At 40.5% G+C, this 27590-nt stretch overlaps 1 protein-coding gene across 1 annotated transcript; it reads right to left on the bottom strand.

Annotated features, from left to right (window-relative positions):
• Nucleotides 1–943: 943 nt before the first annotated feature.
• On the bottom strand, nucleotides 944–23950 carry meis2b (Meis homeobox 2b). The gene is made up of 13 exons (XM_084953714.1): nucleotides 23597–23950; nucleotides 23152–23366; nucleotides 22626–22767; nucleotides 22424–22474; nucleotides 22158–22208; nucleotides 21915–22061; nucleotides 19578–19692; nucleotides 13793–13932; nucleotides 11556–11632; nucleotides 10783–10841; nucleotides 10586–10675; nucleotides 9489–9585; nucleotides 944–2163 (listed from the first exon to the last, which is right to left on the bottom strand). Exons 1-12 carry the CDS (start codon nucleotides 23606–23608, stop codon nucleotides 9527–9529), a joined length of 1158 nt encoding a protein of 385 aa, XP_084809840.1. The 5' UTR covers nucleotides 23609–23950; the 3' UTR covers nucleotides 944–2163; nucleotides 9489–9526.
• Between the last annotated feature and the right edge of the window lie 3640 nt (nucleotides 23951–27590).

Below are 27590 nucleotides of genomic sequence, written 5' to 3'. Positions count from 1 at the left end.
ATATGCACGGTAAACATTTTATCTAACTCATAGCCACTGCGAGTTCCGTAGGTTTGCCGTTATTTCAACCTATAATATTAAAGGTTTGTTCTTCGACGGCTTCGGCGCTTTGCTTTTATGAGGAAAAAGCAAAGCTCGTGCATCATGTGATACAGCTTTCTGCTCGAGCTCTGACCCATATTTCAAATAGATTTGCCTTCGTTTCCGACAGCCTTCAAAACGCATTAATGTTCAGCATAGTCGGCAGAGATGCACGAATTAGGCCCGTTACAGCGGAGCTCCTCGGCCTGGAAAAGAACACGCACAAAATCGCTTCCTGCGACATTCTTTAAACTTCTTTTCTTTCACTGTAGTTGGCTACAATTTGCCACTGTGAGGCCTTTAAATGCAGTTTTGCACCTTTCGTTTCTGGTAGTATTAAAATATTAACTGAACACACACGGAAAATAGACCGTGAAATACAATAAGATGATGAAATAAGCGATACGTGTTAATTGTTAAACAACAGTAAATACTAAAAATAAACCATTTTTCCTTTTCCATTTTCTTGCTTAGGTGTTCTGTATATAAATGTGAACAGATCGAAACAGAGGCCTGGCACTTCACATGTAACTCTGTTACCGGCGGGGCGACTGATGATTAAAGCCACAGTTAAAAGACGATATGTTTCCTTCTTTATTTGGTGGTTAGCATAGTCGCATCACGACAAGAAGGTCCTGGGTTTGAATCCAGTCTGCAGCCTTTCTGTGTGGGGTTTGTTGTCCCCGTTTTGCGTGGGTGTCTCCGGGCTCTCCCTCCCATGGTTCAAACACATGTATGGGGGTATTTTAAATTGAAATTGGCCGTAGGTATTTTACTAGTGCTACAACAACAGATAGCTAATAATAATAATAATAATAATAATAATAATAATAATAATAATAGATCGATTTATTTTTTTATCATTTATTAAACATGTATTAAGAGTTTGCTGCTCTTCAGTACAAAGCGCAGATAATCGGTGCAGGCTGACAGTGATAAACGAGCTGTTCGCTGCATTAATGTATTTATTTATTATTCCACATGTGCTTAATTTAATGATGTTGTCCTGCTAATAATGAGTGTTATCACACACACACATACACCCAGAGCAGCAGCCGCAGTAGTCATATTGGAGTGAAAGCTGGAGCTTCCGCCTTGTTTCAGATTTTCTTGAAATCGCCCATCCATCATCTCTGCCGCCATCAATCGAATAATACGAGACAACTGCAATTTCGTCTCGTATCGAACCACAGATACGTGACCTGCTCCACGAACCGCTGCTGCTTTCTCCTTAGGCCCGCTGTTCAAGTAAAACACAAAGCTCTGCTCCGTGCTCGTTTTTGCTTTCCTCCGTAAAGTCTTTATTTACTTTTAGTGCAGATTTGTTGTCCGTGATTTGGTGCTACAAAATTATTTTAAACATTGTCAGGAATTCAACTCACAACCATCATCTCATATTCCCTCATCCAGATCCTTCCATCCAGGAGTCTAAAAACTGTGAGATGTCAAAAAGAAGAAAGAAATGCAGAAACAAACAATCACACAGTTTTCTTACAAAATCTTGCTTTTAGCTTGGCTACAAAACGTGTCAGTGAGAAGAGCTGCAGTCTAACGTCTAACAGATCACAAGCACGAATATGGACTGAAAGAGCCAAACAAAGAGCACAAATCTCTACAGCACAATCGAGTTCCCATCGTTTTAGAAACATATGGGTTTTTTCTCATCAAGGTGTGTGTGTGTGTGTGTGTGCGCGTGTGCGTGTGTGTGTGGTTTTCGTTGTACAGTTTTTTTTAAAAGAGGTGGTCAAAAGGTAGGGGTGTGTGTGTTGGGGAGGGTGGACAGGAAAAACAAAGAAGTCTGTCTTTGTAGAAAAATAAATAAATAATTTAAAATGAAACAGAGGATATGTTTGGTTCTTCCTCTCTATAGTCATTGCTCTTCTAATTTCCTGTGCAGACGCAAAGCTCCTCAGCTCACATCGAAAATCTGTGGGCTGAGTTGATGACACGTTTCCGTGGTGATCCTCCACAGGCGCACGCAGGACGTGGGAGTGGTACTGTCAGGTAGATGTACGGTCAGAAGTGTGACTTGTCAACTGATCTGTGCAGCCAGAAGGAGATCCCTGAGCCAACCATGAAGGCCTGGACACAAAGAAAGGAGATGAGTCCACAGCTGCTCTGACCCACTGACCCACAACATGTCCTGTCTCTGAAAAAACACTTTCATCTAGATCTTGCTCTAAGACATGCCATAGAAACTGTCTCTTATCTGATCATATCCTAATAACATTTACATTTACAATAATTGATTACACAGCATTGGCGAGTAGACTTCATCACGGTAGATGTCTTCCTGAATGTGCTATAACTAAGTTTAAAGATATAATTCAATCTCTGTTATCATCTTCAATGCCCTGTACCAACACAGAGCAGAGCAGCTACCTGAACACTGCTCCAACAGAGAATGATTATCTTGTTGATAATTTTACCTCATCACTACGTATGACTCTGGATACTGTAGATTCTGTGAAACAGAGAGCCTCAAATCAAAATTACTTGACTCCCTGGTATAATTTTCAAACATGCATCTTAAAGCAGATAACTCGTTAGCTGGAGGAAATGGCATATCACAAATTTAGAAGATCATCATTTAGCCTGGAGAAATAGTTTGTTGCTTTATAAGAAAGCCCTCCGTAAAGCTAGAACATCTTACTACTCATCACTGATTGAGGAAAATAAGAACAACCCTAGGTTTCTCTTTGGCACTGTAGCCAGGCTGACAAAAAGTCAGAGCACTGTTGAGCCAACCATCCCTTTAACATTAACCAGTAATGACTTCATGAACTTCTTCACAAATAAAATTTTAACCATTAGAGGAAAAGTTACTCATAATCATCTCACAGATGTAACATTATGTACGGCTACTTTCAGTACCAATTAGAAATTAGAAATATCCTGTCTCAGAGTGACGCTGAAAAACTAGTTCATGCATTTATTACTTCTAGGCTGGACTACTGTAATTCATTATTGTCAGGATGTCCTAAAAACTCCCTGAAAAGCCTTCAGTTAATCCAAAATACTGCAGCAAGAGTACTGATAGGGACTAGAAAGAGAGAGCAGATTTCTCCAATATTGGCTTCCCTTCATTGGCTCCCAGAATTGCATTAAAATCCTGCTCCTCACATACAAGGTCTTAAATGATCAGGCCCCATCTTATTCTATTGACGTTACTGTACCATATCACCCCATTAGAGCACTCAGACTGCAGGCTTATTTGTGGTTCCTAGAGTATTTAAAAGTAGAATGGGAGGCAGAGCCTTCAGTTTTCAGGCCCCTCTTTATGGAACCAGCTTCCAGTTTGGATTCTGGTTTTTGAATATTCTTCGATTTTGTGTTTTTCATGGTTTAGTCATTTGTATTTCTTTCTTCTTTAGTTATTCTCTTTTTATATTTTGTGGTTTCTACTTCTTAGGTTTTGCTACTCCTCTGTGGTCCATGTATCATGTCAAGTTAATTATGTTCTGTTCCCCGGTTCCAGTGTCGCGTCTGTGTCTCAGCATGTTTCCTGTTTTATTATGATAGTCCCTCGTCTTGTGTTTAGTGTGTTCAGTTTTGCTTCCTCCCTGTCCCATTGCTTCTGATAAGCCACAGCTGTGTTTCCCTCCTGTTTCCCATCCCCTCATTATCAGTGTGTATTTAGTCCTCTGTTCTCCTCTGTCTGTTGTTGGTCCATCTGCTTGTCTTCCCTCATGTTTCCCCAAGATCCAGGTTTCATTTTTCAGGTTCTTGTATTGTTTTTCTATGCATCTCGTGTTTTTGTGTTTAGCTTCTCCCAGTTTAGGTTTTGTTAGTTCTATCTCATTCTTCCCTCACTTTTGTTTGTTTGCGTAGACCTCAGTAGATGTGACACAGATGCCACAACTTTTAAGATTAGGCTTAAAACACTCCTTTTTGCTAAAAAATATAATTAGGGCTGGATCAGGTGACCCTGAATCCTCCCTTAGTTATGCTACAATTCCCTGCTAGGCCCACATCCTCATTTTTGACAGTGTTTTTTTTAGTAGATAAAGGTGAATGGCTTAAACATGAATTGAGCTGCCGTTTGGGGAAGGCCTCGGAGGGGACTGGTGGTGGCTCCTGGGCCTGGCAGATCCCCAATGAAGGCATCTCGTACGAGAAGCAGTAATAACTGTGATAATAATAACTAATAACAGTAATAATAACTATTCATACTGTGTGGTATGAAGGCCAAAGACCTCTGCAGTAACATCACTGGTAGGCATAGCGCAGATAAGCAGCCCATGGCCTCAATAAGGTTGTCGAGGATTCCATAGAGTGGAGCGGATGAGCTCAAAAAATCGGGAAGGAATGGTGGGAGAGGAGATCAAAGAAAATTTCAGACAATGAAAGACCTTGATAGATGAATGAGGGGAACTCTCGATCGGGTAGCGATGTGGCTAGACTCTGTACAGAAGCTCTGACAGTGACACATGCCGGGATTTTGAGACTTGTGGTAATGGCTTGACGGCTCGTGAGCTTGTCTTGGAGTAGAAGATGGAGAGGGGATGCCTGGCTGGTTAATTTACTTTGGAAAAGGCAGCGATAACTACTGTGCCAATTTCTGAAACGAAGAAAGAATCAGTCTGAATCCTTAAAGGAAGTGTATTCGGGAGACCTTACGGGAACGGCGTGGGAACGGCATGGCTTCTGAGTCCAGCACTGGCATCCGTTGGCTTTTCGGCTAACTCACCACTTGCTGGTGGGTGACTTTGCTGAATTTCACAGAGGTGGCGAGCGGCCGGAGTTACTTCATAACTGGATCTAGCAGAGAGAAAATGACTGGATGGATCAATGTAGCAGACCGGATTGTTGGCTGGCAAGAAAACTGCTAGAAAGTTTCCTGGGATGGCAGGTGTTAGCGGCGTTCGGTTACTCTGAAGCACCGCCATGACGTTCAAAGTGTTTGGGTTTCTTGGATTGCCTGGAGGGAAACCGATGAAGCAGAGCTGTGTAGTTCTTCATCTGATGTGGTGACGGACAAGATGGCGATTGTAAGCAAATGGAAGGGTGAGTAAAATTATGTTACTCTTGTGAGATAAGCTGTGTTAAAGATCTTCTCGAAAGAGCAAGAACGAACCGTGTTCTCACGAAAACGGGAACAAACAGCTTGTAGAACTTGGGGGTCATATATAATATAAGAACTGGAAGGGCCGTGTTTGGAGGCGTGGTCATTTTCAGATCATTTTTCTCCAATAGGTGTGGGCTGCAGGTGGATTTCCATGATGAATTCTTCAGTCACCTTTCTCACTCAGTATGTGTTTATACACCTCTCTGTCTTGAATCATTACTTATTTCTGGCTCTCTTCCACAGCGTGGCTTTTGTTCTGTCCTGTCTTTTAGCATTCAAGAGAATTTTATTTTGAAAGGCCAAACCACTGATAGTCATCCTGTTCACACAGTAGTAGTCACAATAGTAGTAGTGAGTTAGTGAGATAGCCACACGATAGTGAATAATATATATCAAAGAAACTGTCATACTTTACAAGTGCCAGAAAAAAAAACTGCTACTGATGCTTTTCAGCTTTTATTATGAAAGTCATTTACAGCCTCTGTGCGGTCGAAGGGTTTGGTGGCAAAGGCAGTGCAGGTCTTTTTTCTTTTATGTTTTCTGGCGTGTGCTTTGTAACACAGCAGCTTCCATTTCCACAACACTTAATGACCTGACAAACTTAGTTTATCTTGCTCTCAATTGTCCTGAGGGATAGCAGCTACTTTTCTTTTCCAAGTCAGGTTTTACAAGTCTACTTGTGTTTTGTTTTAGGTTTTTGCTTTTTAGTAAGATTGAAGTAAGGCCTTCAATCCTCAAGGAGCTACTGAGGATGGGCTTTGTCAGCTAGAGGAGTGAATTCATAAAGTGAATTCAATAAAGTAATGTGAAAAAAATGTTGTTGTTTTGCATATTTGTCATACATGTTTCAGATCATCAAACAAATTTTAATGTTACAGATAGATACTTAAGTAAATGCAAAATACAGTTTAAAATAATTATTTCATTTATTAAGGGGAAAAAACAATTAAAACCCCCTTGTCACAAAGATTAACCAGCAATTTCTGGAAAGCTCAAGTTTCACTAGCTGCACCAGGGTTGAGTATTGAAAGACCTGTTGGATCAATAAATAATTTAAATAGAACCTGTCTGACAAAGTGAAGCAGGGTAAAAGATCTCAAAAATCTTTTATGATCTAAAGAAACAGATGACACACAAAACCACCGACATCTATCAGTCTAAAAAGAGTTACAAAATAATTTATACAGCTCTGGGATGGTGAGAGCTATTATCCATAAATAGAAAATCTTGGAACAGTGGTGGACCTTTCCAGGGGTGGTCGGCTTACCAAAATTACTCCAAGACGGACTGACAAGTCTCCAAGAACTCACAAAAGCACCTATAACAACATCCAAAGACCTGCAGGTCCCACTTTTCATGATTAAACAATAAGAAAGTGACTGGGCTAAAATGGCATCTGTTGGGAGTTCCAAGGTAAAAACCACTGTTGACCAAACAGAACACAAAGGCTTGTCTCACATTTTCACATTGAGAACTTTTTGGAAGATTTGCATCCGATTACATCTGACATAAAACTAGCATACACCTCTCATAAAAAAAACATCATCGCAACAGTCAAATGTGGTAGTGTCTGGGATTACTTTGCTGCTTCAGGACTTGGATGACTTGGCCAATGATTTTGTGGTAGAGAGCAGAATTCATCAAAGATCAGTTTGTGCCCTAAAGCTCAAGCACACTTGGGTTATGCAACAGAACAATGATCTGAAACATTCAGGTGCGGCAACTATGCAAACAAATTAGAAATCAGGAAGAAATCAAATTCTGTTTCACAGATGTATGAGACAAAATATGAAATATATAGGTCCTAGAAGACGCAGAGGAAATACTGTGAGAAAGAACGCCCACCTGTCTTCGGTATTTTTCTCTCAGACAAGATGATAATCTAAGGTACGGAAGAGGATTAGGGCCACTGGAAAAAAAAAAGTGGGCACGTCTTTTTTTCTGAGAAAAGTCAGGGTACAGCTTACTGAGAAAAAAGTCAGAATTCTGACTTTAATCTCAGAATTCTGACTTTTTTCTCAGAATTCTGACTTTAATCTCAGAATTCAGAATTCTGATGAAAAAATCAGATATCTGAGAAAAAAGTCAGAATCCAGACTTTTTTCTCAGAACTCTGGAAAAGAAGAAAAAAAAAAGACGTGCCCACTTTTTTTTTTCCAGTGGCCCTAATCCTCTTTTGTACTGAGGAGTAAATGTGCAGGGAAATGTCACACATTATAGCGGACTAATATGTTTCATGTAACACTGTTGAACTACTAGCTGTGAGAATTAATCCATATTTCTGAAGGAACTCTATTTTGTTTTTGTCGTTTGAAACCATTTTGAATTCAATCTGAATATATGCACTTCTTGGATTACCCTGGTGGCTATGATGAAGTTTGTGATTAAATGGACTTGGATAGCACTATACACAACTGACTAGACATGCAGCCGAACACTTTATCGAGCATTTGTTTCAGCTCTGCTGTTACAAGCACAATTCATCGTCACCACTTCATAAACAGTTGTGGCTCAGGAGGTTAAGGGGAACATGTGGAACAGCAATCCACATGTCAAAGTGTCATTTAGCAAGATACTGAAGTTATACCTGATACAGTCATCAGAATGTGTGTGTGTGTTTGTTGGTACGGTTGGAGTGTATTCCATTTAAGCCTATCACAATACTTGTGTTTATTTTTGATTATATTTTGTATTATAATTATTTAGCTGATTGGACTCCTGCATTATTTCAATTTGTTGCCTCAAGGTCCTTATAGCACAACGTGATTTGTGCTATATACATAAACTGAATTGATTTTTTTTCTACTAAAATTAGTCCCTTATTTTTTCATTTTTGCATTGTTGAGCTGTTTTGCTTAATATTTTAATGAACTGAAGCTATTTTGATTTGGGTTTTAATATTTTGTCTGCTGTGACACAATACATCTAACTGACTAAACTGTTGCCTGAGTAGCTTTAAACTAAACTGATTCTGTAAATTCAAACATTACCTCAAAGAGTGTTTCTGTTTTAATCCAACAAAAATTGCTATTAGTTTAAAACTGACATGTGCAGTACATAACATAGCATATGGTGGACAATTCAAAAAAGAGTGCACAACAGAGGAGTATAAAATTGTTTAGATTCAGTCATCTGTTCTGTAATGGCTAAATGTTATGGTTCAGGCTTTATTGTGCGTGGAAAAACCCTCATATTACTCCAAACATAGCTCTCTTTCTTGATGCAGTCTGGAAGAGATTTACTGCCACTATCAGCATATGCACTCACCAGAGATCAGGAGAAGCTAGACAGTCAGTGATCATTCACGGAGAAATAGTTAAATTAAATACCTTACAAAAATATACAGATAGCACTGATTCAGAGCACTCAATGTTTCTATGTAGATGTATGTTTTAAAATAAGCCTTGTGAACTTCATTAACAGAGCCCTGAAATTATTAGACAGGGAAGAGAGGGCTGCACTGGCAAAAAAAAAAAAATCACCCTACTAAAAAAATGAGCAAATGCAGCTCCTATTTACATATAAAAAGCTCTATTAATCAAGGTAAGTGTCATTACAGCATGGCTCATTGAGCAGAGGAGAGTGGGTGTTAAATAAAATTCTCTGTGGTTGGTGCCTCCGGCAGGCGATATGTCTTGATTTGAGAACTGTCAGCAGAGGTGAGAAGCTGATAGAGGGTGGAGGAGGAGACAGAGGGGGGAGCATTACCCGATTCTTAATCAGATTGCAGCGGGAGAAGAGAATGAGGACAAAACTGGCGGGTTGGGGGTGGAGAGGGAGAGAAAAAGTGGTTGAAGTTAGATTTAAAATGGAGTGTGAATCTGTTTCCCCCACAATGACCGTTTACTGAGAAAAAAACTGCTTTTTATTCTGAAAGATGGTCTGACTGACCACGAATTTTTTAAATCTGGACTGACTGAAAAAATCATCTACAAAAATAATATAGTTTATATGTAAATAATAGTTTTAATAAAAGAAGAAAGGAGTCTGACACGGCACCAATCCTAAAGCCTTGTGCAATGCATGAACTTGAGCCAAAAAGATGTCATTTGTGAAACCATCAAGAAGATTCTGACATTCTTTCTTATTTCAGTTTCATATCTATTTGTAAATGAATAACTGAAAATCTCTAATTCCATAAGTTCGTGCTGAGATACCTAACGCTGGCATTACCATGACAATTAAAAGACCTTCCTGTGTCTATGTTAGACTGTAAACAAATTGAAAGAGTAGAGTGGAAGACCAAGTAATAAGAGATAAGGAGAAGTGAGTTCAAGAGTTCAAAATTGCTTTTCTGGGATGAAACAAAATGAAAAGTGACAAAGACTTTACTTCTTACTTCACCCTGTTGTTCAGGCTTGCCTCAGTGGAGTGAATTTACATGTAGTGCCACTGCCCATCCATCCCCATATTCATACCCATGCTACCCATCGGCCCTGCAAGTAAAGTAAATACACTGTTAAGAACCACCAACACAAAACAGAACAGTCCTGCACAGTATCACAGAAACCAATTAAATTTTTCAAAATATTCATAAAGGACTTTTAGGTCATTCCAAGTTCAGCATCAACCGTTCTTGAATAAAAATACACAACATAACTACTTTTATATTTACTTTTTTAATGATAGGTTTCACTCATAAAGTGGGGTGCTCTGAATCAAACGTTGCATTTATTATATATGCCTCTTCTTTGACTTTTGGTTCTTTTTTGCATTTTCAATGAAGACTATAGACATAGATAATATAGACATGTTCCTCTATGGTTGTTGCCACTTCCTAACATATAAAACCTGGTTTGTGTCACTTTATATCTTTATCCTGTCTTTCTTGGTAAATGGCCTGTATTTGTATAGCGATTTACTAGTCCCTAAGGACCTCAAAGCACTTTACACATCCAGTCATCCACCCATTCACACACTGGTGATGGCAAGCTACATTGTAGCCACAGCCACCCTGGGGCGCACTGACAGAGGCGAGGCTGCCGAACACTGGCACCGCCGGGCCCTCCGACCACCACCAGTAGGCAATGGGTGAAGTGTCTTGCCCAAGGACACAACGACCGAGACTGTCCAAGCCGGGGCTCGAACCGGCAACCCTCTGATTACAAGGCGAACTCCCAACTCTTGAGCTACGATCGCCCCACGTTTTTGTATTATGTTCAGTATTACTTATATGTCTCTCTGTAAATGTATAAAAATACACTTATACGCATGCAAATGGACTTTCTCGACCTATGCACTGGCCTGACCCACATACTCTTATTTTCTGTCCACTGGGGCTGCATTTAACCATGCCCTCATTTTCATTAGGTAAGGACAAATAACAAGGTTTACTTTACTTGACCTTAGAAACTCACGAGGACAAGATGAAACCTGTTACACTGATTTTGTCCGTCATGATTATTTTTTTAAATAAATTTTTGAGCGATTACTCACCACCAGGTCGAAGATTCATGTGCTGCTGCCCATCAAGAACAAAGCCTCCCATTGGCTGGCCATCTGGACTGTAAGCTGTACCCTGACTTACTGTGAGAGAAGATGAGTAATAAGACTATTGGTTAACTTGAGGTTAAATTTCGACCCCAATTCATATTGAAGGAAAGGAACTATTAGCAGTATAGTGAACACTGAACCTGCTCTGTTCGACTGGTCAATCATAGGCTGGACTATTCTCCTCCTTGCATTGATAAACCTGGAAAACAAAGATCAGTAACCATGAAAATGCTTAAATATTTTTTATTAAGTTCAATATTCTTGACCCTAGAGAACAGATACATGATCCAAAAAAATAAAAATAAAAACCCTGACGTGAAAGAATACTTTTTTTGACTTTTTTTTAGAAAATAAATTACAGTTAGTTTCTTTCCCAGTGGTGTTAGTACACAGAGATTTCTGATAACTTTGCACAGAAATTAAGTGCATTCTCTGTAAAAACACATCCTCTAAAATGCCAACCCTCTTGTAATTATCAAAAATTAAGAAGACGAAGTGTTTTGTCACCTAAAGTCAGTATTTATGAACACTTTCACTGTCATTTGGAACCTTTCCGTGTGTCTCCAGGGACCTGACCAAAACCCTGTTTTTTCCTTATTAAAATAATTTGGGTCACTTTGAGAAAGTAACACAGCCTACACATGTATTGATTTGGGTTCAGACCTGTAGCTGTGACATGACAGCGCTAACCACTGCACCACCCTGTGTCACCCGTTCATTCAGTAATGATAATACTTATTATAAGTATTAAAATTACCTGTATTTAACTCATAAGCATTACTTATGTGTTAAATATAGGTAATTTGGGCATTTTCAGCAGCAAAAGTCAGGTTTTATGTATATTCTGCATTGCACAAAGCAAAAATGTTGAACATATGAAGATGCTTACTTATCTGGTTTTACACCGACTTACCAGTTGTTCACTTGAAGAATGGTGAGACCTGTGTCCTGTGCTAGCTGCTTTTTCTGTTCCTCTGATGGGTATGGGTGCTATTAGCAAAAAGGAAGAAAGACTAATATATAAGTGACGCACAAATCAACTCTGCAAACACACAACCTGGTCCTGTTTTGGCACCCAAACATTTTACACTAAAGCATGTGGCTTTGTGCCACAGCATTTAGCATTAACCGGGTGGTATATAAAATTATTGGATGGTATACAATGGTAGCTTTTATTTGGGACCCAGTAAGGCCAGGCCACTCCCCAACCCTCCCTGTCTTGATTCAGCCTCTTTTCCTCTGGCCCCAGTCCCTTTGCAAACTCTGTGTTTGAGTGTGTGTGAGACTCTGGGAGAAGGGTGGCAGATGGCAGACAGAGGTGACCTGTCTACTCAAAGCAGGGTCGTAGGCCAGTCTCCATTCTGCTGTTGTCAGGCCATCTCCCGCAGTCATCATTGAAGGATGAGCTTTAAACTACTTTTCAGGGAAAGTCAGTGCAAGCACACACACATGCTGATTTCCTTTTTTTTTTGTATGTTTGTCACACTTAAATATTTTAGGTCATCAAACACAAACATACACAAAATATTAACAGGAAATCAGGAAGGGGGCAAACACTTTTTCACAGCACTGTATATTATTACATTTACATTCTCAGACGTCCACAAAGACACACAACCATATACATTACAAATACACACACACAAGCATTTGTACAGTAGGCCTCCAAATATCACGAGAGATGCACAGAGAGGAAGAAAGACACCAATTTAAATAACCAGAGGGGAAAATGCACAGTTAGCTTTGTGAAATCAAGTGTGTGATGGTGGATAGTCACACACTTGTAATAAAACACACACAGTCTATGTACTGAGGATGCTTTTTGCCCCCTCCTAGCTCTCAGCTGGCAGAAGAGTAGCATTTAAAATACTCTGAAAGAAGTAACATAATGTACTTTAGATAATATTGTTTTGGATTCAATGTTAGATAACTTAACTCATTTTCTCAGCTTTTTTTTCAGTACAAATGGCAACTTGGGGTTAGAAACCTCCCCAAGGATATTTGGGGAGGACTGAACCACCAACCTTCCTGCTCTACCTCCATGTAACCCCATTCATGGGTGTTACATGCAAACAAGTGCTTAAATTCAAGGTGAGAGAACATCTTTTCAGCTGACACTTATGAACACTTATGAAAGTTTGCTCTACAAACTCTGACACCAATCTTTGAATGTAGAGAGATAAAGGTTTGCATGGAAACCAATAGATATCGTTCTGCTAATAAGCAGGTAACGGATAATCTACTGAATTAAATCCTTGCACTGCTGCTTTTTATACAGCACTCTTGCAAAACCTTTAAGAGCTTTAAGAAGAGATAACAAAAGCAGGAGGGGACAGCTACTGATGGATAGAAACATCCCCACTGCCCCCACAGACATCTAACCACAGGCCTCACACTGTAATGTCTGACAAAACATAATCCCGCTCCTTTCACACCCTCAACAAGTGATGAATGCTTGAGCGCTTGGGTGTTGCAAAAGGCCTTTGAGGGGCCAAAGTCCCCTTGCACACTTTTCATAGACACATCCTGCCATGGCAAATACTTGTGCTTAACAAATTAGGCCTGAAAGGAGATGGGAACACAGAGGGGATAATTCAACTATCCTTGTCTTTATCTACAGAATCTAAAGGTGGGCTTTGGAAAGGAAGGGATTACTCCAAGTCCAGGACCTGTGTGGGCCTTTTACAAACTAAACAAGTGAGGGGTTACAGCACATCTAAGAGTATAAGAGGTAGAAAAGGTGAGGAGGCTGTGATCATTGGATAAAACGTGATGCTGTCCTTGTTGGATGTGCTCAACATCTCTACAGAGCTGAGCTTCTTTTGAATGAAAGGCTTCTGATGTTGATTTCTGAAGAAAATGCCTGGACTGCTATTTCAAAAAAGGGACCTTTAGTCACAAGTTCCTCTTTGCTCCGTTCTCTTGCAATGGAACAAAGATGAACATGATTTCAAGATGCATTTGGAAAACACAGAAAAACAGTGAGGACTCATTTCAAACAACTTTTGCCTGATGACGCGGCCTTAGCTGGACGACATTACATTCTGTCCTCGTGCACATTGTAGGGTTTCTATTAAAGAGAAGATGTTGCAGTTGTATAAAAAGCCACAGCTAGATGTGGCTTGTCTGAATGAGGCTCTGTTCGCTTACTGTAAGGTGCTGGAATAGCCACGCTCTCATTATGTTTGTCGCCACTTTGGGGAAGATGCCTCGTTTCTTCTGTCTCTTCTTGTCTTGGTCATCCTCATCTCCTGTGCCTGGTGATGCCAAGCTGTTGTCAAGGCCGTCACCTGCAATCAGAAACAAAAGGAGTCATATTATAAGGAAGCTTTAACGTGGCCCGATCTCTCTATAGAGCCACGTTTTCCTTTATGGCACGGCAGTACAAATTTCTTTGTCTCACCTCTGTTTTACTTCCCGGCCACTGGATAATGAAGAGGAGTTTGTAGCGTAGGAGCTCAGTAAAACCAAGAGTTATTAATTCAATGTGAGCCACAGCTTTGACATGAGGTAATGACTGCAGGAGCTGTGCGGCTGACATGAGATAATGAATGTTCAAAATGCAGTCAGACTGTGTTCTATGTACTCTTATGTGTATGTGACCTCTGTTTGAAGCAGGACTGAAGTAAAAGTGGGGACAAACAAAAACAGAAAGCCTAGCTTGTAAATGAAGTATGAACCCAGTGTGTTTAAAGTCACAGCGATGTGTCTGTATGGGCGACTAAGGCAGAACGAGGGGGTGTGGGTGGATGGGTTGTTAGAGCGTGAATCCTTCACCTTGCAGTTCAGTATGACCATCCAACACACACACTCCCCCTCCCCCACCCCCTTCCTTCATCAACAATACAAGTGTCAGGCTGTCTGCATCACAGCATCATTCCTGCTCTGGATCCTGCTATTAGCAGCATCTCTGTTTGATTTCAGCAGGAAGCTGGCGCGGGTCAAAGCAGGAGGCTTCCTTTAAGCTGAGATTTCCGCTCCCACAAGCTAACTCACTCCAACTTGCAACACAAGGGGCACTCTGGTCTCTCTCCTTCTCTGACATTAATTGTGCATCATGCGAGATGATTTACTTTTAACAGTGGTGGTTATTTTTCTTGCCCTCGGGGCAGAGAAGCCTTGAAAGCCTGCCTGGAGGGTATGTGAATAATGCATCTGAGAGACTCCTCCCCTGAGGCGAGACAGGAACCCTACTTTTCTTAAGAAATGCCCTAGTATGTCTTTTTGTTTTTAGAGATGCATCAATCAAATGTGCCTATATGAGCCATATTCATGCATAAATATTTCAGCTAATGAATATTGACACTAAAAAGCCCTGTTCCAGGGTCAGGCTCCAGGGGCTGTGGGAGTTTTACGGATGGTGTCCACCAGCTGTAAGTCACAGACAGGATAGCGTTCCTGCTGCTTCCGTCCCCTGCTGCTGTCTTCCTGTTTGTTTGTCCAGCTGCTGTCACTGCTAACTTCAACATGATGATAATTAACCAGCATAAAATTGTATTCTTACTTCAACTTTTGAAGAATGTAACACGAGCACATTAGATTCAGACTGACCTAATCATTCTAATTAACTACATACGCACCGACACTGACATATAGCAGCCAGAGAAACTGAACCCAAAGAATATTCAAATCTCCACTAAAATGATAGCTGTGTAAGAAAGACGGAGAGAAAAGGTCTTGCTCAGCTTAATTGTATCAAAGGGAGGCACACTGTTCCCTCTCCACCCCTCATCCTCATCACTGGTCTGCTCCTCTCCTCTCCTCTCCTTTCTTCTGCTCCAGAGAGGGAAAAGCCGCAGGGCATATCCTCTGCTACACTAATCGCTTCTGACTGTTCTCCGGCAACTCAGCCAATCTAACCAGTGTGTGACAGTGCAGTCTCAAAGTCATGTGCCCGTGCAAGTCTCCCATGCCCCTCTGCTCCCACCCTTTTTCATCTCTACTCCCCCTCCCTAGTTAAGTCTGCCTTCCAGTGTCTGCACGCGTGACACACGAGGGGGTACAAGGAGGGGGGAAGATACCGCAGGGATGACTGGAGTATTGCCCCGGGGTGAAGAAAAACACACACAAAAAATAGCATCCTGAGATATCAACACAAGTCTTCCTTTTTTTTTTTTTTATACCCCCTCAGCTTACTCGATAGATAGATCTGGTTCTACTGACCACTCTGAAAACCAAACAGTCAGACAGCCTTTTGGCTGCTCATCTGGTCTGGTACATAAATGGTGTGACCCACAGTAAATGTGATATTTATTATATGTTTAAAGGAAAATAATAATTTTTAAAAAGCAGTGAAATGTTTTTAGAAAAAACAAACCAAAAAATAAGATCTAGACATTTAAATTGTTTTATATTAATCTCCCCACTGGACATGTTGGTAAGTGAGAAGCAGCTAGCAGAACTGATTGTCGCACCCCCCCAGCAGCATCACTGATGCAAAGCCAGCGTGGGCTACCTAATGAGCTCAGCAGGGCCCTGATTCATCATCACTGACACCCCAAGACTCCTCCCATTATTACACATGAGACAGAGCATAGAATGGAGCAGCCGGGAAGACTTCCAACACAGAAAGTGAACACATGACAGTTAGAAACTCTGATACTGAGGAGCATCTGTTTGACGGCAGGAAGCTTTCATAGTAGCAGCACCATGTGGCAGTGAGAGCTATTTATTCTTTCTTTCCATATATATATATATATATATATATATATATATATATATGAATCCACTTTTTGAGTGATTGATGATATCATAGGTGAAAAACATGATTTTTCACCTATGATTGAGGTACAGAGACAATTTAAGATAAGCAGGATTTACAGAAGATGTGTGTGTTTGCAGTAACTATAGTATAACTATAAATTATGCTCTCATCATCCGCTGTTTTACTTAAACAGGTTAGCAAAAATAAAAATGGCTTCTCCACAGCATTGAAAACTTCAAACTGCAAAATCCAGTGACAGACATACACTTTATTTCAGCCATTATAGGCTCAAAATCCGTTGTTAACAAATGCGCACACTGTTTGTGTCTATGTGAACACGTGGCTCCTGACCAGTTAGAGCACAATTTCACGTGTGACCTCAAGCTAATTACAACAAAAATTTTGAATGACATTTTTGTAAGCAGTCTGTGCAAACTGAAGTAAAACATGCACACTTACAGGCAATAAAATACACAAATGTGATCTTTTTTAAAATAAATAACTTGTAAGATAGATGCTGAAGGGAGGTGTCACTAACATATCAGCACCCCAAAAAGAACAACACATCCTGTCCCTCACATTCCACTTCTCAGCAAGAGTGAGGAGATTTTCTAGCTTCTCCCACTGCTTTTTGTTTTATTTGAATGGACACCTTCTCCCCCTCCACACTCCTGGGAGAGCACGGTCCTTTTAGCTGTGGTCAACCCAAGCGGTTGAGCTATCAAACACAGCCTTCTCTGCATATCACACAGCTTACAAGGCAATGACCACAGAGTGGGAGGTTACAGAGGAGCAGGCAGTTATGTAGGAGGCTACCAGTACCACCAAACCACTTCAGTATTCCCCAGTCACAGTGGATTTCTTTTTTCTGTGGGTTTCATCAGACCACAGAAGCTTGGCTAATGATGACGATACCATAATCACTTCCTGTTAGGAATGTTTTTAAATAATTCTGCCAGTTTGTAGAGTCTCTTTCACCATGTGTGCTTCTGAATAAATGTCACTGTTGTTGAAACTATGTTTGATCTCATTTCTTCTGTAGTCAAACTGTGACTGATTTATATACTGATGTATATATGAACCAATAATCAATAATGAACAGCGGAGACTGATTGATGGACATCTTGGACAAAAACGTCAGCAAAGCCATCGTTAAAAACTCCCGTACAGAACAAGCTTATGATGACATAATATGAAATTTGCTGTCTAACAACATTCAGAAACTGTTGAATAATGAATAATGAATAAATAAGATTAAGTGGTGCTGATATTTCCCCAGTTGCTTCTTTCCAGACTGTACTGTATGTTTACTTTGCTTCAAAGCCCTTGATGAAGCATGTGGAATACCTGTGATCTTGGTTGAATGCTAAGAAATATTGATCCATCCATTCACACTCTCCTTTTTCCCTCTGCTACAGCTACAACTTCTGCACTGATGCCAAGTGCTACTACCGAGCTTAAATAGTGCGTCTGGTGATTTGGTTAGGATCACCGACTCGAGAAAAGAAAACAGAACCACTAATGTTCGATGTATATTACAAACCACACCCTTGTTTGTTTCAAATGTAAAACTACTGCAAAGAAAATGTTAATAATGAGGAGATTTGGAGGCGATATAGGCAAAGACAGAAACTGGGGGATTAAAAATACATGCAACACTAAGTTCTACAGTGAGAAAATAGAAGCTCTTGCAAGGTTTGTGTTGCCAAATACCAAATACTCAATTCACAACATTAATCATTCTTTATTGGACTGGACCGATTCCTATATAACTACAATATTATAACTCAGTGAAGATCATCCGCCTGCTCTGACTGAGTTTAGTATGATTTTGTTCCTTTAAGGTTGTGTGTTCTTCAGGTTAGAGAAGCAGGATCTTTTCTTTTCTTCCTTATACAGAAAACAGTCTGTCCTTTCATCTCTATGAAGGGGCATTCTGCACCCCCATCCACTATCCATTCTCTAACAGGTCAAAGGGCATGGACCTTGGGTTTTCCCTGCTGTTGTTTAAACAACAGCCAAAAGGAAAGAAACTATTCATAAGGCTATTTAGACTATGGACTTCCTCAGCTCACCTCTGCACCCAACTTCTGGATCATTAAAGTGTCAATTAAGATTTACCAAAACCGCTCTCTTACTGCATTTTAGTTGAAATGTAGAAGTGAAGATCATAAACTGCTGTGTGTATAATCAAAGCAAGAGTCTTATTCACTTTCCCATGTTCTTATAATCGAATCTAAGTTTCCCATTGTTCTCTTCGATGCTCTGCTCACTACTACCTGATGAGCAGAAGGTGGAAAGTCTCTTAAAAGTCATAAATAACAAGTCATAAATCCGTTTCAGCCTCCAAACAGAAACCACAGGCAGGACACAGAGTGACAAAAGATAGAGCAGGGCTGGACACAAGCACGGGGAGACAGAAGCAGGCAATAATAGCAGTGAACTCAGTTTTCTTTATCAACTACAACTGATGTGAGGGACAACCAGCATATGTGCTTACTAGAGCAATTCATAATGAACTAAAGAAAAAGATTACTAGAATACAGAGGTATCGATGTGCAAACAAGCAATATTATTTCTTGAAAATGTATGCTTTAGAAAGTGTAAAGGATGCATAAAATATATTCTGTGTATGTTTGTTAAACAGAGAAAGTAGACCAAACCAGAACAAAACCATTATTGCCATTCTCACAGATCCTTAATAGTTATATTCTAAACAGGAACAATTTATGAGTCTGAATAATGTTTGAAAACTTACTGTGACAGAAATCAATTCGGGAAGAATTATTAAGTCATCATTTTGCTGATATAAAAATAGTCAGGCTTTGATTTCTTGGTTAAACTGGACATTAAAAAGACAAATTGCTAAGTGATATGCCTGCATACCTAAATACTGGTAGCCAAAAGGTCCACAGCCAGAGCGCGTGAGGATGCTTGTGGCCATGTGACTTAATAGTTATATCCTTTTATATAGAAAACCGGGAGTAATTACACATATGTGTATTTGCTGTATGTGTTTTATAGCTTGGGCACTGTCTTAGAGCAGGCTTCCATGAACTTAAATCATCTGTTTTATCAATCAATGCAATTATGCTAAAGTTATTAGATAAACTAAGAGTGTTATCTTTCTTGAAATGCTCCCCCAGAATCACCAATCAGCTGGGCCCATGCATAAGAGTGAGGTCACAACAAAGTCAAACCTTTGTTATGAAGGCCTGAAGGCGCTCTTACCAAGTTCGCTGGTGTTGTCTCCGCTCTGGGAAACGTGTCCCCCACTGGATGGTCCTGGAGTACCCACAGAAGGAGTGGAATGGGAATCATCCATGTCTCTCCAGGATGCTGGGTTCTGCGAGGTCGTGGACAGGTACAAGGAAATGAAGAAGGGAAGAAAGAGGAGGGTAAAGACAAAAGGAATGTCCAGTAAAGTCCAGTATGAGTTCCATTATGCAGTTAAGCAAAGGCACAAAGACAAGTAATGTGACAATACCAGTTTGTCCATGAGGAAGGTTTGACTATATGAGCAGAAAGTACAACAGCAACAGTTTAGTAACCCTGCAGCATGTGGATCCTGCCGTGTCCCGACTGTTTCTGTGACCAGAGTTGGGGAGAAACGTGCATTTATTGGGCTCACTGGCCTGCCACTCAGACTTTAGCCTAAACCCTCTTCACTCTCTGCGTCAGCTGTTTGGCAAATGGTGATCAGATGAAGAGCTCAGCAGATGACAAGAAGAAGCACTGGGACAATGGCGCAGTGTGAATAAGGCTCTCAATGCTGGAGCCTCTTTTCATACCCAGCCATGCAATAATTACAACTCCTTGGTACACACAGCTACTCAAAAGAGGTGACATGTGTTTTTATGTTCATCAAGCTAATGAAGAACATCTGGTAACAGGAACGGAGCCTAGTATATAGTGTTGTGTTCATTCACACAGGAAAAAACAGTCTTATACAGTTTCTCTGTGTCTCACACTGTCCTGTCCTGCTACATCCATCATTTATACACTGACCAACTGCAGAGCACATGAGGCACTTATGAAAAAGTATACAGGCTTTGTCTTCTCCAACCCAGCACGCGCTGTAAATAGGTAATGGGATATTACAACACCATATTCACTTGTCAGTTGTGCAGTGGCAGCTAATAAACACATGTCCTTCAGGTTCTTGGAACGTAAAACTGAGTTGAGGTCCATATATCGTTCAGAAGGATCGGTAAAATCAAAGTGCTTCCTCACACTTGAATATTGGAAACAGTTGCATTAAATATATATATTTAGAGACGTAACTTTTGGACTGGGGTTCGTTTTAAGATGACACAGCTGCATGCATTCATGAAACTACAAACTACTGAATGAGTAGAAATTTCCTGTTTTCATTCAGATCATCTCATTTCATTTGACTTTAAATGTTCTCTCAGTTTAGCGGCGTCGTTGCTCATGCTGAAGGTTTGACATCACTGAAGCAGCGTCAACAGAACCATACACGACATCAAATATCTATTTCCCGGATGTCTTAATGTAATTCTTTTATGAACAAATAAATCATTTACCAAACAATAACTAAATAGACAAAATAATGCATATAGCATACAGACTGCTGACAAATGAGATTCCACATCAGTTTCAGTGCTCCTCTGCACTGATTCTCATTCAGAACTCTGGAAAGTGTCTCTTCCCTCACTCAGTGTTTAAATATGAGCACTGTTTAACAGTTTTCCTCAAAAATCTTGAACATTTGAAAAGGTTAAGATTTTATTAAATTAGAATGAGATTCTGACACAAATGTAGCCAGTAAAGCCAAAGAGAAAAGACACACTAAAGCTGATGTTGGACGACATGCTGTACCACAGTTTAACCATTATCCTCCTTGATTGTGATGAGCGTCATTTCTTGAGAGCTTCTGTATATTTACTGAAATTACTCATTTGAAAAAATTTATCTATCTTATCTATCTTTTATTTATCTATTTAAATAAATATTCATCAATTTCAGATTTATTTTTTTATCTGATCTGCAGCAACTATGAACTCCACAATGGAACATTAGTAAACCGAGGAATTCTACATTCTAATTCTACATTTTACCAGTCCAATTGTTTTGTGTCAAAACTTCAATCATCATCATTTTAAGATCCTCATGCTATATGTAACTCTACATTAGTTCAAAATCGGAATTTCTTAGTAAATGAACAAAAATAGGAAGTCCTGTGTGAGGCACACAGCAGGGCTGCAGCCTGACACAGGCCCTGCGCTCTAACGTTTCTGTTCAAAGCCGCCTGCAGCCGTTGCACCGGCACTGATCATCCTTTCTTTCAAGCATTTCCATAGAACTGCAATGTGTCAGGCTGCCTTAACAGCACCTGTTACGGGCTTCTTTTATTTCCTGTTTTTCATTATTTTTATAATCTAAATATATGTTTAAAGAGATCATAACAATAACGAGCAATGACTATATATATATATATATATATATATATATATATATATATATATATATATATATATATATATATATATATATATATATATATTAAATAACGACCAAAAAAAAGGTTTCCACACAGTGACTCACATGATCTGCGAGATTAGTGGAGGATCCTGAAAGGTCGTCAAAGTCCGACTTGCAGACGTCTCTCTCCTCTATGACCAGATCGATGGGCATCTTTCCTTTCAGGCAGCTGATGTAGCGGTGGCAGAAGTTATCACAGAGCTCATGGACCTGCCGAGGCCAAGCTCACATTTAGCGAACACCACGAGACTGAAATACTGGATTAAAAACCTGTTTTCACTGAGCCACGTGAGAATGAATCTTTACCTTTTCTAATTCCAGCAGATGAAACCGCAGGACTTGAATGGCTTGAATCATCTAAAAATCACAAACATTTTTTGTTGATGCTTTCGTTGTGGTTGTTTTCTATAACCTCAAAATATTAGCACCCATCCAATAATAATAATAATAATAATAATAATAATAATAATTCATAACGCGATAGCCGACCATCAGCTATGCGTTTGACGCGGGCGGACACTTCTGTAACGCCCTACTGCGCGTGGACAGCAGAGAATGAAAGGTGAGCTCACCAGGTTATCCAGCTCTGGGTTAGACGAGAACAGAGGTTTCTCTGCGCGGATCTGCAGAGCAAAAGGAAACCGAGTGCGTGAGTAAATTCTGTGGACCTGATTCCATTTCCACTTTTCAGGAGTTCCCTCCATCACGGTGACACGCAGAGTGCCGTGTGCTGAGCGCAATGGTGACACTTGGTTTCTCGCTTGTGTGTTCTACCTGCTTTGCGAACACAGCGATGTCTTCGTTGAAGGAATCTGAGGAGCAGACGTCTCCTCCCGCCACACCGGGCTCTCGGGGCGTGCAGGTCGCCAGCTCGCACTTTTCGAACACCAGAGCCAGCAGAGGGAATAAAGGGTGGCTGCAACACACAGGAGCACAGGCCGCAGAGGCCTACACATGAAGCATCAAACCAGCGCTCGGCCCTGTCACGCATATTTATGTCTTCCTCCTTAATGCCACTGAAATATCAAATATATTAATACACAGAGAGGATTTCATCCGTCCGCCGCCAACTACCTGTAGATACCCCAAAACGAGCTCAACACGAGCTGCAACACGTGCATTGACTGAATATATTTAATTTCCGAAATTTAGATGAAACTGTTCAGAGGCTGATCGCACACAAACAATAATAACTTACGCATTTTTCTATAACACAAATCTGCCCATTAATAAAACATAATAATAATAATAATAATAATAATAATAATAATAATAATAATGTTTGTTGCTGTGTCCGCACCCGTAGATTTGGTCCTTGTCTCTCTTGAGTGCGTCGCTGACGGAGCTGCCCATGATGTTGTGCGGAGCGTGGGCTCCGTAGTGCTGCGTCGGATGTGGGGGAGCCCCGTGACTCAGGTGGTGGAGCTGCGGTAGGGGCCGGGGTGCGTGCGGGTCTCCGTACATGGAGCCGGGGACTCCGTCCATCACGCCTCCGTAATGAGTCAGCTCATCATACTGGAGTGAAAGTTAGAGTTCCGTCAGTGCACGAACATAAGAGGAAAATTTCAAAGTCGACATTGATGATTTCATGATGAAAAAAAACACATTTGATATTTTTTGATAAGTATAGCAACTTCATGACGTTTTTCAAAGGTTCCTCAGGTTTCTTTCAAGGTTGTAATGTGACTAGTGATTAAGTGGACTGTCATTGTGCAAACAATTGAAATAATGGTCGTTAGACTTACCCTTTGCGCCATGTCCGTGCGCAGTCACCACGCCTGTACACAGGAGCCTGGAGCGGATAACTAGTTAAGTTTTAAACTTTTGAATCCACGAGGGAACTGCAACCGTGTCCTTTTTTGTAGCATGGAGTCCGGAGTTAATGGGAGTAAGACGGCACACGTCCTCGCGCACACTGACACGTTCCCGTGGTGCCGCTTTGCCAGATCTGCGACTGTGATGCTGTTCCCAGCTTTGATGTGCCTGTAGCGGGAATGCGCCGATCTCTGGTCTCACTGCGTCCGTGTGCCCACGCCTCTGCGCGCCAACACGCTCACTGTCCGCAGGTCCACTCCGCTTTAGAACACGGCGCTGACGGACCCGCCCCCAGCCTTCTGCGAAATCTGCGAGGTTTTAAACGTTTTTATAGGGTCACTAATTTCGAAATAAAACGCCACGAATACATTCATTCATTCATCGCCTTTGGAACAGGAGAAAGGACTCTGGACAAAACTGCTCAAGTCTAAGAGAGATCATCTTATTCTTCTTATTCATCTTCTACATCAGTTAAGTCTTCAAATTAAACAAGAAATGAAAAGAATGTTACTTACTGCCACTGGACAGTAGTTCATACCCCAAACCTCCAGCTACTGTATTTTTTTTTTTACAATATCCCTAAGACGGAACTTCCTTTTACACGGAACTGTATTTTCTTTTTGTTTTTGTTTTTATTAAACGTGTCAGAGTCAAATAAATTCAGTGCTGCTCACGATATCAAACAAGGAAAGTAGTTCTAAGTGTATGGTTCTAAGTACACTACGACGGTTCTATGGGAAATAATTTGAGGGCCACACACATGGACCGCACTTGATAATTTTCAATTTCGAAATCAGTTGCAGCATATATCGCCACAAAGTTTAGTCTCCGTGCTTTTATTTTGAAGACCGAGCACCTAAACCGTTAAGCGAGAGGAAGCTGAGCCGGTGACACCACCAGCTTCAAGGTTCGTTTTGCATCGGATGAAACGATCCGTGACGCAGAAGAGCCGTCAAAATAGAAGAGAGAGATGAGAGCGAGATAGTCCCAGAGATGGGAAATTCACACTGTTGTAGCAGCAAAGTAGACAAGGCAGAATAAATAAATAAATAAATAAATACAGTACACTTAAGAACCATACAACCAAAGATAGTATGGTAGAAGAAATATAATTTCAAGTATATGTACACACGCACACACACACACACAGCTTCAGCTTCTATGAGCTTATTTGTATTTATTTCATATTGATTTTCTATTCTCTTTTTTACGTTTTTGGTGTGCAAGTCAGAAGTCAAAGGTCAATCTGTTGAGTTGACAGAATAAGAGTCTTACTGAACAACACTGCAACAGTTCAAGTGCTGAACACATTACTGCCTTGCGTTAAAATATTAATTGCCTTTATTATATGTGTGATTTTACTATACAAGCAACTTTCCAGAGATTAGTCCACATTGGTTTCCCATCACATTTCTTTATACCACATAGTCCCTTAAACTGGCAGTTGCCTACAGACATCTCTGTCAGACACAATATGTTTGAAGGTTGCCTGTGTGGTACCTGCACAAGTCGGTAAATAGAGTGTTTCTTTTATAGTCTGACCACACAAAGCACTTTATATAACATGCCTCATTCACTCATTCATACGACCACTTTTTAGCTAATGCATAAGTATTTTCTGTCTAACTTTCACACTCTGATTGATGCATCAGAGGTGTTAGCATGGTTTAGTATAGTTCGGGTTAGCATCTTGCTAACTATATTTGGCATACAGACCAGAGCAGACAGGGATCAAACCATCAAACTTCTGAATAGTAGATGACGTGCTCTACCTGCACCCCTAAGTGCATAGCTGGACTGGCCGGTGGGCCGATGGTGATTTTTCGTTTTTATGGGCCGATGATTTTTTATTTTTTTCTAGTAACGGTATAAACAATGAAAGGTGGTGGATTGGCCAGATGCTGGCCGGTGTGTAAAAATAACTCAGTTGTTTGGTGGTGGCTATGGCGAAGCTTTCACAGATTCAGTAACATTAGCAAGTGGTGGAGGACAGCAGGTGGATGAGAGAAAGGGGAGGCAGGAGAAGGAGAGACCCAAGGCGGCCGCCGGTCCGAGTGTCAGGTGAACTGAACTTCAGGTAAGAAGTTATCTGGGTCAGATATAAACCAAGTTTAGGTGGAGTTTATTTTCGTTGTGCTGACTTTTTACAGTCAGTTACAATAACTTGTACTGCGTACTAGCTAGCATGATGGAGTTTCTATACAGCTGGGTGGGTGCTATGATGTCACTGATAGCGAACTTTATTTTATTCATAAGGTTCGTTAGTAGAGTTGCCAACCGTCCTGTAAAAAGACGGAATCGTCCCGCATTCAGAGACAATATTATGCGTTTCGTATTGAGCTGAAAAGGAGCACAGTTTGTCCCGTACTTCAGCTAGAATGGAAAAAGACACAAAGCTGGAGTTATTCTGTCAGCTGCCTCTTCTTCGCTCATTCTTTCCCCTCCCTCTCCTGTTTCTACTTCAATGAACATGATCATGAAACTGATCAATGATCAGCTGATCAGCTTTTCTCTCTTGTTTGTTTATCGCCCACTTTGCGCCAGAAAGAGGAAACCAGCGGATGTCGCGTTAAACAACAGCTGCACGTTTAAGCTTGATCAGCTGTTGTTAGAATTTATTTAATATTAATTTCTAGTATCAGCTGATGTTTGCTGGAGCCACAGCTGTAAAAACTGCTGGTCATGATATCGGTTTGGATATGTGGTGAGAGGGAAACATGAAGATGAAACCAGGAAATGTCCTTACTGAATCATCAGAGCTGAACAGGTGATGGAGAAACAGGTTTACCTTTTAGGTGACATGAATGAGTTAAAGGGACGTTATGAACTATTTCTGAGAGACAAATAACACCAGGATCCTTTTTTATGCTGACAGCTGGTAACTGTGCAGGGGCGGATCTAGCAAAGTTTTGCCAGGGGGGCCAGGTAGGGCATTAACAGGGAAAAGGGGGCACAAAGAAATACGTTCTTATTCTCATTTAAAATCTCTCGCTTTTATTAAATAATTATCTGAAGATTACAACCAAAGTTTTTATCTGACGTAAAATGTATAGAAATCATACATATACCAACAAGACAGTGTACATCACTTTCACAACAGCGTCTGTTTTCATTCAAAGGCTTTATGGCTTTTCCTATAATACCTGGGGGGCCGGTCTCTAGTCAAAATGCCCGGGCCAATTTTTTGTCCCAGTCCAGCCCTGCCTAAGTGATGCTGTTAGATGCTTTGACTGAGTTATTAAATGTTGCTGGGTCAGACAGAGATGAGTTAGAAATGATAGAGCCAGCAGACATGGTAAGGCACAAATAAAAAGCAGAATAAAGAACAGGTTGTGGCTGTGCTGAGTGCTGTCTTTCAGGATCAATGGACCTCTGTACAGACACCTCATCATCAGGGATACATGCCACTGTTGGCAGACATGAATTCCTTCCTTTACATGGAACTACTGTTTGTATGCTCTATTCTAAAACCTCCCAAAGGTTTATTTCATTGCTAACTCTTTCTGTCACCAGGACTGTGATCAGAATTCAAGCATGAGCTTACAGCCTTGACATCATTACATGACATCATATATTCACCGTGTAGAAAAGCACTATATAAGAACCAGTCCATTTGCCTTCACGGAAGAACCCCAAAAATGAGTCCACACTATAAAAATGATGCCAGATTTGCCTCAGGATCCTCGCTGTGCCCCTACTTTAAAGTGGATTGAAAGGATGGTTGTTGATTGTAGAGAAAGAACACACAAGCAAACAGAGATAAGATATAGACTTAGTGAGATATTTTGCTCTCACACTTGATAAAATGTATAGAAATATGTATAATAAACTCTAAATCAGTATATTAATTATTAAACCATGAAACGTATCCACATTTTCAGTTAGCAGTCACCTTTAATCACATTCGTGTGATTAAGTGTTTGC

This window comes from Perissodus microlepis, chromosome 15, assembly GCF_051167445.1.
Source record: "Perissodus microlepis isolate ML-2025 ecotype Zambia chromosome 15, ASM5116744v1, whole genome shotgun sequence".
NCBI lineage: Eukaryota > Metazoa > Chordata > Actinopteri > Cichliformes > Cichlidae > Perissodus > Perissodus microlepis.
Note: the sequence above shows the minus strand (reverse complement) of the source record. Positions and strands in the feature narration are given on the sequence as shown.

Excerpts from the sequence above, each read along its gene's own strand:
- meis2b (XM_084953714.1), bottom strand. Across the intron at positions 11,633-13,792 it reads GGCTATTCCAGCACCTTACA|CACCCATACCCATCAGAGGA; the intron begins GTAAGCGAACAG and ends TTTTGCTAATAG. Across the intron at positions 10,676-10,782 it reads TGACCAGTCGAACAGAGCAG|TAAGTCAGGGTACAGCTTAC; the intron begins GTTCAGTGTTCA and ends CTTCTCTCACAG.